At 36.1% G+C, this 16,351-nt stretch overlaps 1 protein-coding gene across 1 annotated transcript in view; it reads left to right on the top strand.

Annotated features, from left to right (window-relative positions):
- The window catches only part of LOC108694806 (fibroblast growth factor 18), a 138,459-nt gene extending 122,116 nt beyond the window's left edge, over positions 1-16,343 (top strand). The window contains exons 2-5 of the mRNA XM_018204476.1: positions 3,078-3,123; positions 6,548-6,680; positions 14,616-14,722; positions 15,533-16,343. Of these exons, the coding sequence (XP_018059965.1) occupies positions 3,121-3,123; positions 6,548-6,680; positions 14,616-14,722; positions 15,533-15,979 (690 nt within the window). The 5' untranslated portion in view covers positions 3,078-3,120 and the 3' untranslated portion in view covers positions 15,980-16,343. The remainder of the gene's footprint in view (positions 1-3,077; positions 3,124-6,547; positions 6,681-14,615; positions 14,723-15,532) is intronic.
- The last annotated feature ends 8 nt before the right edge of the window (positions 16,344-16,351 follow it).

Here is a 16,351-nt window from a genome sequence, read left to right as displayed (position 1 = left end):
GGTCAAATTACATTTTGAAATGGACTTTCTGATTATCATAATCATTTTTTAGTTGTTATAACCAGAAATTCTGTTTGATCTCACTAAAATATCATTCTGATTGGATCTTTTTTGTTGATTTAATCAAAATATTTTATTCTATGCACAACTAATAAATAGATTTATTATCGAAATTTCTTGAAAAATTCATAAATTTTAGATAATATCGAAATAAAGTGACAATAATTAAATTGATATTTGATATTGAAACTGCCGATTGCTAGAACTGTCAAAAGTGCCAATTTGATAATTTCCTATTCTTGTTTTTTGTTAATGAAAATTTATTTTGATATTATTTGTATGATTAGAATTGTTTGTATTATATTCACATATTTTTAATATTTTGTACTGTATATTTAATACAATAAAGAAAAAAATTGAAATGATTAACGAAACCAAATGACACCATCGACGGTTCTAATATTAAAATGAATTGCGTAGTAAACCAGAATATCATTCGACGATCGCGATTAAACGTGCAGAAATAGTCTAGACTGGAATTCTTCGTCCTCGGCACTCTTTCCATCTTGATGACACGTAAAAAATCTCACGGACATTTTTCCTCCTTACGTAAAATGTCCCGGGAGATCCGAATGTTAATATATCTCCGCGCCTTTCGACGCCGCACCGCCGACGGTTACCTTCGTCGCGGTACATCGTGTGTATTATCGCATCCGAGGTGATCCACGGCTGTTAATGAAACGGCTAGCAAGAGGTTGTCAGCGGGATGTCGTTGTGACTAAGTTTGCAATTATGTAAACCGGCATCCCGGCGAGTGGAATACTCGTACACCTTGATTTAGAGATGGTGGTCTTCGTTGATGTGAAAATTGAAAAATCGATATTGACGCTGCTGACGTAAATTAGATACTTTGGAATGTGGCACGATCATTCTACAAGTGGCTCTCAGTACAGAAGAAGCGAGAGTGTCCGCGCTAGATAAAACGCACACAAACGTGATCTATTTATAAATTCTTTCTCACTAAATTATATATAATATTAATAATATTTTTATTACATAAATATTATTATCTTTATTTTCAAAGAAAGTTATTTTAAAATAAAGTTATTTTAAATTTCTATATATGTAATTGTTATTATGTTGAACCAAGTTGATGATTTTCATGCATGGTATTAATCGTGTGATTACACTTCTTTTAATTTTTTATCCTATAGGCCTTTTAGATTTGTAGGTCTTTTATATCCGTTTTTACCAATGTAAATTAACTTTAATCTTAGTTTCACTTACATTTTATCTTTTTTTAGTACTAAGAAAAAAGATAAAGAGTAAGTTAAATCAAATTTATGTAGATTAAAATTAATTTACATTGGTAAAAGTGGACGTTTATAGATTTCTTTTAGAGACGTTTTATTTTTATAAAAGACTCTTTTATAAGTTTGATAAAATATGAATAATTTCTTTACACACTTCTGCGATAACAGATGCCGAATTCAGTTGTGCTTCGAGTAACCACGCCGTTGCCATAGTCGCGCCAATGCAATTAAATCTCGAAACCCGAGTCGACTGCGTACACTATACCGCGTTCCACGTTACGAGTGTTATGACCCGATGTATATCGCGCGGGGAGTGCGTGGCATGATAAATGCATGGCAAAGAGCCTTGGCGAAATCTGTATCGTGAACTTGTCTTCCAGTCGCAGATTTTCTACGTGAACGGAATAATTCCTATGTGCGGAGATTACACTGTCCGAAAAATTAGATCTAATTGGCATTTAATCGCAACGATTTTGTAAAAGATATGTCCAAGAGAAGAAGACGGATAACGATGAAAACTTGATCAGAAATGAAGGAGGTCATGCTTCTTCATTCGACAGAGACAAAGCGAATATTTTAAGTGGATCGGGGCCGCCCAGCGGCATTCCACGCGGTGCACCGAGTGCATTGAAAGACGAGGTAGGCGGGATGAGGCGAAAGAAAGGCATGTTTGATCCTCCCCGCGATACCACGGGCAAGCCAATAATCTGCAGTCGAATTAAAGCGAACGAGTAGCAAAAGCTTGTACCGGCGCGACCGCTATTCACCTGTGTTCTGTAACATGAGAAACATGCATTTGCATTGCGCAACTGCTTGCGGCTTGCATGTAACTCGTATGTAACTGGGTTATCATTTACAACCTGCGGTACGGTGGGCCGCGTCACTATTTTACGATTCTCCAATGAGCCTTTCCCATACACATTGGTAATTTTTTTGATGGTTTTACGTGAGATCATTCGTATCATTTCTTCGCTGCTGAAAATAGTATATCTGTATTTAGAAATAATTTATAATTTTACATATTTTAAAATTCTATTTTAAAGTTTGAACAATGTTGGTTTGTAATATTATTATTCTAGTTCAGTTACAATTGCGTTTCAAGACTGAAAATTAAGTTCGCACAGTTTTGTAGGATTGGATTTATAATATAAATATATAAATTCACACCGAATTATTTAAGCACTACCAAGATTTATAAAGATTTGATCTATAAAGATTTAGAACCTTTATTTCCTATTCATTGATATTAGATTTGTCTTTTTATTGCTGCATTGAACTATACTAGAACTTTCCTTCTTGCAAAATATTAAACATAATTTCGCTTTGTGTATGAAGAATCTAAACTAGTTTAATTAGAAAATTAGTCTAATTTTAGAATTTATCAAAAGTGCAATTATCATTTATTCTTGTTCTTAAGGATATTTATATTTTAAAAAACTATATAATTTAAAGATTTTAATAAATATGTGATTTATACGTACTCGGTACAATCTATTTGTACCATCATTTTAGTGTTAATTATCTCGTACACAGGTTTTCTTATCAGTTACAACTTATCAAATGCACCTTGTATTTTCAATTTGTGCGATTGGAAATAGTAATGACTGTACACACTGTGCGAGTTTACTATATAATCACACGAAATTTATTTGCATACATGATTGCTTAGAATCGCCGCAAATTGGATGAAATGAACTTATTGCATATTTCATTCGTGTTCCGATCAATATTTTTAACTAACGGGTGTATTTTTGTTGTTTCTAGGTTACCACAGCTTGCCGTTTTAGCGAAGATTTTGTGCCTCCTGATGGTGAGTATTTCCACATATAATCTTTTTATAACATTTATAGAAATTGTGTCCCTCTATTTCGAGATACAAATACATTATTCGAGATACAAATACATAGTATTTTTGTAGAATGTTATAATAAATATTAGAAAAGATTATTAGAGAAAATGAATGGCTACGATACATTTCATAGTTAATTAGTTAATATTGTCTTGTTTTGTAATTTATGAGATTTGAAAATATTTATATTATAACGATTATCGAGAAATCAAATGTAAAAGTACGGAAAGCTCAGTTCCAGCGTTTTATCGCGTTATAATCGGTTTGTAATCTTATCTCTTTGAATGCGACCGACATTTGTAGCAGCCAATTGCATAAAAGTAATTTGATGATTAGTCGGCCTAGTTTCGTGAACGGTAACGAGTGGCATAGAATTCGTATAGTGAGCCACAGTTCCGTTGAAGCCGCAAAATCACCTACTTCCTAGCTCGCTCAATGTATGTAAAGATATATGGAGGCCGCGATCGCGAGGATGACTAGGTCAGATCTGAGATATCCCCGGCACGAAGAGGTCGAGACCCGAGAGGATCGCGTGCTGAAACTCGTGCCAAGACTCGAGTAAATCGGCGATTACAGCGGCACGCACCTTACCTGCCATAGATTAATGATCGGCGCTTCCACTCCTACGCGTTTACAGGCACTGACAATTTATATGGCCGAGAGGCGGCTGCCGGCTTTGAACTCATCCTTAACTTATTGCGGCATACGTTTAATTCCCCGCTGTGGGCGCCGTAAAGCGCTATAAGTTTTGACGTCGCTTAAATTTTTTTAAAGTATCCACGACACCATTCATTGCGGAACCGTTAGTTTGCCATCGTGCTTTGATTAACTGCGTGCATGATAAATCGAGTCTTTCTTCATTGATCAAGTCTTTCTCGCGTTTCTAAACTGTCTGCATGTTGTTGTAACATTTACTTTAAGATACTTTATCTTATCAATTCTTAATTTATAAAATTGTTAACGATAAACCGATTGTCCATGTTTGACTAATGATGCCAAAAATAATTTGATGCCATTACTAATTACTGATTATGGATTATTTATGGATAACTAGATTATTAAATTATGATTATCTCAATTTGATAGTAAAATAATTTTTGTCATTGACAAAATATTTTTCAAACTCAACATCTATCATACAATATGAATCGTTGAATATCGCAGAGATTGGATTTGCATGGCACTCGTTATTTATTATGCTTTTGAAATTGATGAAAAGCTATGCTTGACTTCCCAAGATGATAAGAACAATTCGCGCGACAGTCTCATCGCGCGGAGACTCGAATCGTATTTAAATGAGATTTATGTATCCTCGATACCGGTCTTGAGCGGTGCAGTAAACGGTTTGCTGGTCCAATAAATAATTAAATGGATAGTCGACTGAATTGCGAGCGATAAATTTAGACGTCGATAGTTAAAGTAACTGCATGGTAAATCGAGATGAATGTATTCGAGGCTATCGCCTTAACGATACGTCTGCTAGGTGAGAATTTAATGAAGAATCAATATAAAATTCCAAAGAACTATTTACTGACAATTGTCATCATTTACTCGCATCCTTATTGTTTGAAAATTCTGCCGATTAAATGATAATGCAAATATCACGGTGATGACGCGAATCAATTACCATGTTAAGTTTTTATTGGCGCGGCAGGATAAACGCGATTATCTGCACATGATGTTGCAACGCAGAATTCAAATTTGTTATGTTGTGCGACAACGTCATTCCGTCATAAACAGTTTCTATAATGTTTGTGATCTACTTTGTATGTTAATCGTTAGAGAAGCATGGTGTGTTGTCTACTCTATTTGTCTGTTGAACTGTATACGATCTATCATCTCAACATTAAAAGGCTCGTGTTACAGGATCGTGAAATTGCAATAAAATCCTGCAATGTAAATTTAATTGTTCTTCTCCACATTCACACATAAATCTGTTCGTCACTATACATTTATTATTCGGCGATATTTCCTTGGAATAAATTTTAAAGCAAACATGTAGCATTGATTTTGACACGTAATGTGCAAAAAATATGAGCAAAATAATCTCAATTTTGAAATATTAACATTCAATTGCAAGGACGTTGCAATTCATTCAATCATTTAATTTCATCAATTTATTCAGTATTTATTTATAGTTTAGATATTTATGCATACACCGAAAAAAATATTAAACTTTAAAATATTCATTTAAATATTTAAATAGTTCGAAGTAAATATTTACTAAATAACATGTATAAATATTTGGTACAAAAAACATTAATTTGATTTAACTATGATTTGTTTTAGAATAAATATTTATTTATTGTAAGTAAATGTTTACTTAGTACTATTCGAAGATATATATATTAAGATTGAGTCAATTTTTTTCAGTATATGAACGAAATTATAATTTAGGAGAAACGCGTCACATATACAACTCTCCTAATGTCTCACGTCTACTATACGTGCACATTCATGCGTCATTCGAGCGTCGTGATTGCTCGATCATAGTAAGCTTTCTATTTCGATGTTTGTCAGACTAATGCGCGTTGCACCGGCTATCGTAACATTGTCGGCGCCACTTTTGATATAAACGAAACGCCAGTTTCGGCGACTATTAATGAATGGCTCGTGTCCGCTCGTTAACGAGCTCTCTGCCATCAGCATGCACCATCTCCGAGCGGCCAGCATGACGACTCTCCGTCTTCGTCTGACGGCGGATTTTTATCCGCGCGCATCCACCGCGGGAAGAATCTGCACTGGCAGATCAGCGAATGACTCGATGTCGTGATATGTGAACCGTAAAAGCGTTATTCTCAGCGGCCGTGGAAGAATTTCGACGTTCCTTAACGACTTTTAGTTCGGTCGTTGTTCTGAAAACATGTCTGTGAATTCTTATCCCGCCAAAGCTTTGTTGTTACATTCAACGAAAGATAAACTATCAGATAATTCACGACAAGATAATATTAAGCGCGATTCTAACTCTGGACCAAGTTGCTCATTTTGTTCTTTATAATCAATATTTGTACATTTCATAATTTATCATTTTTATTTAATATATATATATATATATAGAAGTGCTTATATTTTTGTCCGCATTTAAATAATTTATCAAATAGTCATAAATAGTATGATTTAATTCCTTGAAGAAATACTCCATAATAAAACGAACTTTTTTATAAATTTTGTATTTTCTTATAAAACGTAAAATATTGATTTTGAACATATTACAAGCACCACGGTCTATATAAGTCATTTGCTAATTAATTTACTTCTAGTGTTTCTCAGTTTGAAGAAGTTATTTAAACATTTGATAAAGCAACTTTTGAACGAACAATTGATAATTTTTGTATTCACGTAGCTAACAAATTTTGGACTATACGTACGGTTCTTGTAATTGTAGGTGGTGATGTGCGGGGCGGTGCCGGCGATGGTGCGCTCCGTGAGTCTCTACTCAACTTGCAGCAGCGGCAATGTTACCGTAATAGGCCGCTCGATCAAAGCAATGGGACGCGACGATTACAATGCACCCTACCGTAAGTAAGACCGCAAAATTGTTAAGTCTCACTTGTTGCTAATTTAATTTATATACGATACACAATATTTTTTTTAACGAAGAAAATTATTTTGTGACTATTATAATATTTTGTTATTTTTCCGAAATTTTTTCTTAATTAAATTTGCAGAAATAATTTAAAAATTTATTTTTATGTTTATTATATATTATGTATTGGGTTGTCCGGAAAGTTCGTGTCGACTAACCTATATAATTTAATAAATGTATACTAAAATTTAACTTTTCTGCGTTTCAATTTTCCTTCAACATTGACACGAACTTCCCGGACAACCTAATAGTTTTTTATTGTTACCTTTTAAGAAAAAGATACATTCCTGTATTTTTTTCTCTTACAATCTATGAAAATAAATGTCTTTTTTTTTTGTGGAAGATTTTTCTTAGACGCTCTAAAATTTCCAAATATTTAACTTAATTCGACATAATTGATAAAATTTATCGCGATTGCATTGTTAATTGATTATTAACATTGAACACATTTTATATGTTTATTTTATATGATTTGCATTAATTATCTTTAAAATAAAAAAATATGCATAATGATAACATATCTAAAATCATTAGAATGAGATAATAAAATCTGTTAATTGAATCAATTTTAGTCAGCATTTTTATCACATCAATGTGTAGTTTTGTATATAAGAAAGGGATTTTTATCCGGGAGTACGATGCATTAAAGAATTCTAATTTACTGTGATTCTTATCGATTGACCTCAGTCGATCGGAAAGCTTATCTCTCTCGTTTTCGCTGTAGAATGTCTTTACGGAGCCTTCCGGAGTGAATTTCCATTTTTACGAACTAATAACTGCAGTCCTATTTCCGTGAACAGTTTGTCGGACGTACAAACGTCGGAGAAGAAACGAAAGGAGTAAAAGCTGGAGGACGACCACCGAGGAGTCTCGATAAATTACGACGTAATTTTACCCCGTCTTGATTGTTTTCGGCTAGACACTCTCATCGTTTATTTTGTTGTGCATCGAGTGCATTTTGCCTCATTTCTATTTATTGGAATCAGTTTTACGAGCAGATATTATTCAGAAATAAAAGAGAATTTAGTTTTATTTTTCAAGCAATTGAAAGTCTTCAACAAAATATATGGGACAATTACATGGGTGTTCGCTTATCTTCCACTTGCATTTTATCACCTTCACATAAATCACATAAATTTATGAAAGCAATACTCATTTATGGACAGGACGTTAAGATGATATATTTATTAAACATTTGTCAAACATTTCGCGTCTTTGATTAATGTACTTAAATCGTTGACATAGAATTATAATGATTAAACACCTCTCTTGCAATTCGTTCGTTTCCGTTAATTTACCGATTTGTTAACTTTACAATCCGAAGTCGAATGTTTTCAAACACGGAAATGGATATTTTGGAATCTGAAATTAATAATAAAATAATATTAATGTAAAAAATTTTGAAATTTGAAAACTCTTCAACTTTGTATCATTTTATTTTTTACATAATTTAATTGTGGATTAAAACGAATTTAGAACGATTTGAATATAAATCATTTATTTATTACACACGCGGCACAGTATAGTCGTTTTATTCTCAAATTTTACCAGTACAAATACTATTTTGTAGATACCTCTAATATAATAGAGAAATTCCACATCATAATTTAAATTTCATCAATTTCGTTCATATGAAGATCCTTCACTGTTGAAACGTTTTTCTCGCGGTAGTTCCTTTCGCGAATTCGCGAGTTCGCGGGAATTTTGCGCCTGATATCCCGGACGAAAAACGAGCGAACGGGCTGTCCGCCCTACGCGGCGTGAGTACGAGGCGGTTCCTCTTAAGACGATTGCCAACGAAGTAGGGGACGAAAGGAAGGTTCGGAAGGAGGGAAGAAGGCGCTCGCTTGTGCAAACAGAGGAGCCAGTTTTCGCGCCGCACGCTGCGCGCCGCGTCTGCACCTCCCCGAGATCCATCACCTTCGCGTACCTCCTTCTCCTTCATCTCCTGCCCTTCTTCTTTTACCTCCTCCTGTCTTCTTGCTTTTACCTCCACCTTTTCCCTCTGTTACTCTGCTCTCTCACCTCTTACGGCACTCAACTGCCGACAACGAGCCTCTCCTGACCGGCGATTACTCAAGCCTCTCTCGCGACTCGGCGTGTGCTGCTGCACGAGAGATTGAGACACTGTGAGAGAGTCCTTGAGGAGCCATGTACCAGGTTCCGAGGTAGAACGCGCCACGACATATCTTCGGGAGCTTGGAGTTGTTGCTGATGTCGCGACTGTGCAAAGCCTATTTTTTATTAAATAACAGACATTATTATATTGTAAAAATTCTATGATAATATGATATTTACTAAATAAAATTAGAATTATATAATGTATGGAGGCATGTCGAAGCTCATACGCAATAGTGATTTTCCGGGAATCGTTTTACATATCGATACCCGGATAAACAAGTAAAAGAATTATATAATTATGGAGTAAGATATTTTTTGCGCTTAACGCATCTATTAATCGTTGCATTAATATGCGTTGCATTAATATAATTATATATTTAATATGCCGAGTTGCGATTTAACTAGAGTAATATTAGAATAATATTAGAGACGTACAAGAAGATCAGGAATTCTGAACAAGGGGTAACTGAGCCAAGCTGGAATGATAAATCATAATTCAAGTGAGTCAGTTAATAACATGATAATAACTATCATTTACAATCAAGGTAAATAATAATTATCAATTTTTCGTTACTCGCATACTGAGCAAACACAAATATAACCTACGTAATACGCCGTACTTATAATTACCGTGACACGACATACCATACTTACATGATTCCCCAAACACTTTGCGAACCGTTCCGTCTGACATTTGATGTTTCAGAATTAAGTGTCCTTCGGACTGACATCCGCGCGAATTTCGGTATGACGACATCGTGAAAGAGGGAAAGCGATAGAGATCTGAACTGGGGCGTGTTATGTTTATGAGGAATCGGTTGCGCCGGCAGCACGAATCGTTCGAACTGGAATTTAATTATTTGAGTCGCGGGGGCTGTGATTACCGCGTCAGCCCGATAAACCAGACTTCACCTGTCGCACCTTTGATCCATCCCGTGCATACCTCGCATTACATTCCCGTCCGTCTTGCACCGGTGTTCGTCTACTGTGCATCGTCAAGGAGAAGATGATCCTCGCGCATCGGCCAATCGTGCGTTTAGGTGTTAATGACAGGGTCGCTGTTATACGCGCGCGCTCATAACAAGAGAGCTGCATCTATACGCTATGTTCTCTCCTGCCTCTTGCCTTTCCCTTTTGACTTTTTCTTGCGCTTTACACGGTCGGTACCGACCATCTTCCTCGCGCGTTGTATTATAGCTTTCATAACGCCGACGCTGCGAAATTGTAGCGCCCCAGTGGTTCTCAGTCCAAGTCGGCATCGTTTCACCTTTGCGCCAAAGTCCAACATCAACAACTAATAACTGCGCATTGATGCTTTTTGTTATGTAGTAATCACGTACAATTTTTCTCTGTTTCTCCAAAAGGATAGTCGAATTTTTAAGTCTTATAAATTTTTCAGGTTGTATTGCTGGTCAATCATGGGATAAAACTTTCTGAATAGTTTGCTTCACCATGCGATAGAAAAATGTGGGTAGTTGCGAACCTGTAACGAACGGCGAATTGGTTCCTATATCGCGAGGAGCACGTAGAAGTAATATATGGGATCCATTCTTCTCTCCTTCCATCTCGCTCTTTTCCTCTTACGTGCAGACCCATCCTACCAGTTATTATCCGGAGTAATCGTGCCTAAAAGCCGGTGCCCGCTTTTGATTAAAATTGGCTTTTAATTCATTTGGCAGCCTCTAATCTCGCGGCGGCTCCGATCAGAGGGAACCAGAGTGAGGGCGACGGTAAGGAGAAAGGAGTAGAGGGAAGTTGAGGGAGAGAAGACAGAGGTTTGAAGCGAAAAATTTAGTGGCTTCCTCTCTTCATCCTCATACGTGCCGCCGAGCTTGCGAGTGCGTCATGAATAAATTCCGATGTAGCACCTTTCGGCAAAATATATTACATCGATCGATTGCAGATAGCTCTTGGAATACTTCTTATATAAAGTTTTAGAATTTTATATTTTAGAATAGTGTTTGATATAAAAATAATTTTGGTTTATATTGCATTTATATTATATTTCTAATTCTGTTCTCTTTTTATAATTCAGTCATAAAGTTAAACTCTCGGTTTAATCAGTTACCAGATTTTTTAAAACTATTATCTGAGATAATAGTTTATATTCAAATTATAAAATCATTGTTATTGAGAATATATTGTATATGAATTTTTTTTTGATTTGTTAATATTTGAAAACAATATGGATTTATTCACAATTTTCTGAAGAAAGTAAGTAGAAATCAAACAAATATTAGATGGAATAAGCATATTAAATAATTTATTATGACAGTATTTCTTAAAAAAATAATAAAGATTTTAATTAATGTATTATAGCTTTTTTATTATGGATCTTTGATGGAAGTGCATATTTAATAATTCATAAAAGTAATTATTAAAAGGAAAAAAATATTAAACAATATTCATACAATATTTTACAATAAATCACATTTTTCTGGGTTGCAAAAATATTCCAGGGATTCTATACACGCCTACCGACAGTTCTCAATGTCATTATGTGTATTGCGCAGATATTTTGTATGGTAAAAAAGTTGTGCAAAACACATAATGACAAATCGTAGACTTGTACAGAATAGCATCTCAGGTAACTATTCCCTGACTATTCCCGAGTTAAGAATTCGCAGATTTGCACAGAATAATTTGTTTTGATGTCGACATAAATACTTTATTATATTTCTCAAATTCCTCCAATTTTAAGACATGAAGAATTTAAAGTATTTTTATCAATATCGAATGTATACTTATTGCGTTCATATCTTACTAATACTTTGGGGAAAAGATTCTTCGGTCGAGGAAATCCGTCAAATGGAAGATTGAAATCAACGCGTCGTAGACGCCTGTCTCGAAACTCCATGCGTCTAGCAACTTACTAACAAACGCGTCAGCACTCGAAATGGCGCGCCGGTCTCACTTCCTTTCTTTGATAACGATAACCATCGCTTCGAGACGAAGCGACAGAGTTTCGCTGCGATTGCTTCAGTCGCCGACGACGATGTACCGGAAATGTGAAAGTTCGGTAATGGGTAACTGGAGCGAGCAAACACGTATAGAGGACTTTGTGAAATGCGGTAACATCGCTCCGGTTGTTATCATCGTATCTTTTTCCGCCATTGTACCGCAGATATTGCGCGACGCATACTTAAAATTCCGGTGTCACAAACCGGAAGGAAAAGAATATCGATTCTATCGTGCTCGATAGTTTCTGATTTATTTGCAACCGTTGGATACTTATATTATCATGTAATGCACATTCCGTGTCTCATTATCGATACGCTAGTTTCGCTATGTTCGAATTTCCACATCCCGTATAACTCCCTCAATATCTCCGACAAAGTTCATATTAAGATAGCGTGATTATATGATTCAAACTGGTTTTTATTATAACACCGATTATCTCGTAACACTTCTTACCGTTTGTCAATTGATAAACTGTCAGCGATTAACAGATTTTTAAAAAAGGAAATTTTTAATGTGTTATCAACTTTATCAATATTTCAACTAATATTTGTTTTTACGATAATAAAAATAATTTTGAGTCTTTATTTTTGCTAATTAATTACTGATTGATTAGACGCAACTGATTGGCTGGAAAGATTATAATTTTCTGATTAAATATTTAATATTTAAAATTATTATGTATAGCATCTATATCATGCAATAGATGGATAGCTTGAAAAGAATGATTTACATTCTTTGCTGTTGAAAATTTATTAATCAAATTTTTATAAAACAATTTTTTCGGCAATATAAAATATATAGAAATTTATTAGTAAATGTAAGTTTTATGATGAAGTGTTCTGATTTATAACCCAGTTTTTTATACAATCTATTTGAGAAATATATGCGATGTATACATTTTGTTAGTGTGTTGTGTATATATTATGTTGTTGTGTATTTATCGCATATTTAAATTGTAAAATGCGTAATTTATGGCTAATTATTCAATAATAAGCTTTTGAAATGTATATTTTAGTAATTGCTATCTATCAATCAATGCATCAATATTCATAAAATCTATCGATCGCCATGTTAAAGGGTGTGTAATCATATATGTATTTCTCACTTGGATTACTTTGATTCAAATGATAGATAAAAACAATGGTTTCTCTTTAATGATATTATCGGACTCAACATCCCATTGCGAGGCAAATCCAATTAATTAGCGTAAATTAATTGGCGCGGACTACACACCATAGGTTAGTGAGTTAGCAGTTTGAGATTAAGTTCTCTGTTTCTCACTTTTTTTTTATTGGCGAAGATCCATGCAAGGCGAGAAAGAGGCGTAAGTAGAAGAGAACAGGATAGAGAAAGAGAGTGAGTGAGTGAGTGAGTGAGTGAGTGAGTGAGTCAGTGAGTGAGTGAGTGAGTGTGTGAGAGAGAGAGAGAGAGAGAGAGAGAGAGAGAGAGAGAGAGAGAGAATTAGACGGAGTTAAAGAAGGGTTTTACGAGGCAGTTCGGGGACATTCTTGATTTCGATGTTGGAAGAGAATCCGACGAGGACCACTTGAATTTAACGAGGTTCCACAGCAAATGGGCCACCCTGTAGATCCGCCTCCTTTATTTTCTTTATACTACTGGAACTCATACTGCACTACTAACTACTAACCTATGGATAAACATTCGATTTTAAGATTGCGTCTTCCACAAAGTTTCCGAGAAACATTATGATCAACTTTAAACAAACCGGTCAGCGAAAGGATAAAATTTTTGCATTTTTTCTTTATTAAGTTCATTATTAGCATGCGCAATGGTTCCTAAACTATTATGAACTATTTTTCGTTTTAATATAACGAATACTTTCAAATTACTTATGACATAAAGTCGTAAATTTTACGAAATAAGGGATATAAAAATATTGCAAATATTGCATTCATCATCTCTCTCGTAAATGAAAAAGAAATTGATTTAATGTAAAAATCGCTACTGACTCAGTTCTTGCAATGAGTTACAGTAACAAGCATATTGGTGAATATTTCTCGTGTCAAGAAAGAAAAAAAAGGAAGTCATTGGTCGCGCACCTGTACCTGATCCCTTTTTTTTCATTCGACGGACAAAGGGTGCCTGCTTCTCGCTCGACAAAATTTCGTAACACCAAGTAGGAAGAATAAAGGGAAACGGAGGGACAGAGAGAAAGAGACAGAGAGACGGCGCTGCACCGGCTACGGTGCAACGTGCACTTCGGGGTCGAGGCACGACAGGATCCGCTAAGTGGCAAAGCATACACCGGACGGTCTGTGCCTCCTTCATTAGCACCAACTAGCCTCGGCGGTAGGCTTAGCCGAGTCTTTTCTTCTTTTCTGCCGGTGCCGAAGAGAGCGCCGGGTAGAGGGGCCCAGCGTCGTTGTAGGTACAACTCGCGCCATAAACCTCGACGAGGTCTCTTCTCGGAAATATGCCAGCATGCATACCAAAGCACAAAACGGTTCGCTTTGTGCATCCTGTCGCCTGTCCTCTGGGATCGAAGCTTCGTGTTGGTAGAAACTGCAAGAGTTTCTACCAAAGTCTCTTGAGTTTTTCCAAGTAATTCTTGCATTTGTGCATAGGTATTATTTTACGCGAAATTGCCTGTACTTTTGCTTTCTTGGAGAGAACAATTTTATAAACAATTTTAAAATCGTTTGCTAAATTTTATTGATAAGAATAATCTTTTATATAATATTATTATGTAATATACAGCTGTTTTGTTCAATTTTGTTAGATTTTGTTCAAACGCATAATGAAGTTTCCTCTTCGTCTGTTACAGAGAAGCTCACCACACAATCGGAAGATTTCAGTAGGAAGCTATACATCTTTGCGGAGAAGAGCCAACGATACATTTGCTTCAATAAGCGATGGAAACTCGTCGGCCTGGTAATTACTCGCCTTCCAATTAGTAGACATACTTCATCATCTCAAGTGAGCGGGTATAAAATTTACACGCGCCGGTAAACGCCTCGAATTGCACTTCGTAAATTTCTATTCATCACCTACGCTCGAGACTATAATTTAGAAGTTGAGTTATTAACAGTTTGATGATTCAATGTTTGTAATATATATTACAAGATTCAATTTTATTTGATTTTTATTTATCGTGTGTTAAGTACCGTTTAATTGCTGAAATTCATTTAAACCGTTTTTTAATAATTTTTATTTGGAATGCTATAATGAAAATTGCGTACAATAATTTTCAAATTTTCATATATATATCATAATTAAATATATCATATATTTCATAATTAAAGTTTAGTGTTTTGATTTATTTAATGTGTAAGAGCACATGATAATGGCTGATTATTGCGTCGTTTATGGAAAACAATTAAAATTGTGTTATTCATTAAGCGCGGTTACATTGCTATGTATGTTAATCACGCAATTTTTAAAAAACACAATCGGCTAACACTTTATTTATCATGTATTCTTGCACTAAGACTGAATTCTGAAAAAGCGTTATTCTCTCATATAATAGAGATTTGAATGGATCTTTTAATCTTTTGCAGTCTTATATATTTTAAATTGTAATATATAAACTTTACAATAATTGCGAATTTTTAAAATAAATATTTAATTGTAATGTTATTATTACGACAAATATTTAATATTAATTCATGTGTAATATTATTTTGAGCTGCAAAAGATAAATGTCGAAATAGCGAGTAGTGAACCGTCGACTATTTATTGCAGCCGAAAAAACAGAAGGGACCGATGTGCCAGTTTTACGAGGTGTACAATGGCTCTTATCTGAGGTATAGGAGCGCCGTCGACGGGACGCGGTATATCGGGTTCAACAAGTTCGGCAAGCCGATGAAGAATCCCCATGGCAGGCAAGAGTGTTTCAACTTCATCAAGTACAATCCTCATGCCGACATAAACCATCACAACAGCCTGGTGAACGCGGAGATGGGTGGTATGGAGCCGCGGGAGCCGTACGTCGTCTCGAGGAAACCGTCGCCGGTGATGAGGGCTACGAAGAACTCCCTATTGCAGGCCGACAGTGCGAGGGAGCACGTCCACACGTCCACGCATCGCCATCGACATTCGAATCGTTGGAAGCATCGGCAGGACGGGGCAGACTCGGGACCTCGGAGACGGCATGAGAGCCGCCTCCTCGTCGAGGCCAGCAAGTATTGAGCCACGTGCGAGCTCGCCGATCAAGACTGCCTCCTCTGTACTCCGTGAGAACCTGAGATCAGAACTGCCAAATACGCTGGTGGATCGCACGGTCGGGATGTCAGGAGCCCACTTAACGGCGTGGCGCCTCGTGTGTCGCGACTCGAAGCACCACGTATTCGTTCGATCGGTCGGCGAATCAAGAGCGCGGGCGCGGCTCGCTCCGAGCACACACGCCTTAAGCTGCGCCCGTTTAGTTTCCGTTTCCGCCCGCCGGAGCGAAGCAATGTTCCCGCGGCGAGGACGAGTGTCGTCGTCGAGATTAGCGTCCAAGATCGGCGGTGGACACTCGCCGGCGAAGCTATCTCAATTTCACGCGGTTAAGTTCGATTT

This window comes from Atta colombica, unplaced genomic scaffold, assembly GCF_001594045.1.
Source record: "Atta colombica isolate Treedump-2 unplaced genomic scaffold, Acol1.0 scaffold125, whole genome shotgun sequence".
Classification (NCBI taxonomy): Eukaryota; Metazoa; Arthropoda; class Insecta; order Hymenoptera; family Formicidae; genus Atta; species Atta colombica.
This window is presented reverse-complemented; position numbering and strand designations above follow the sequence as displayed.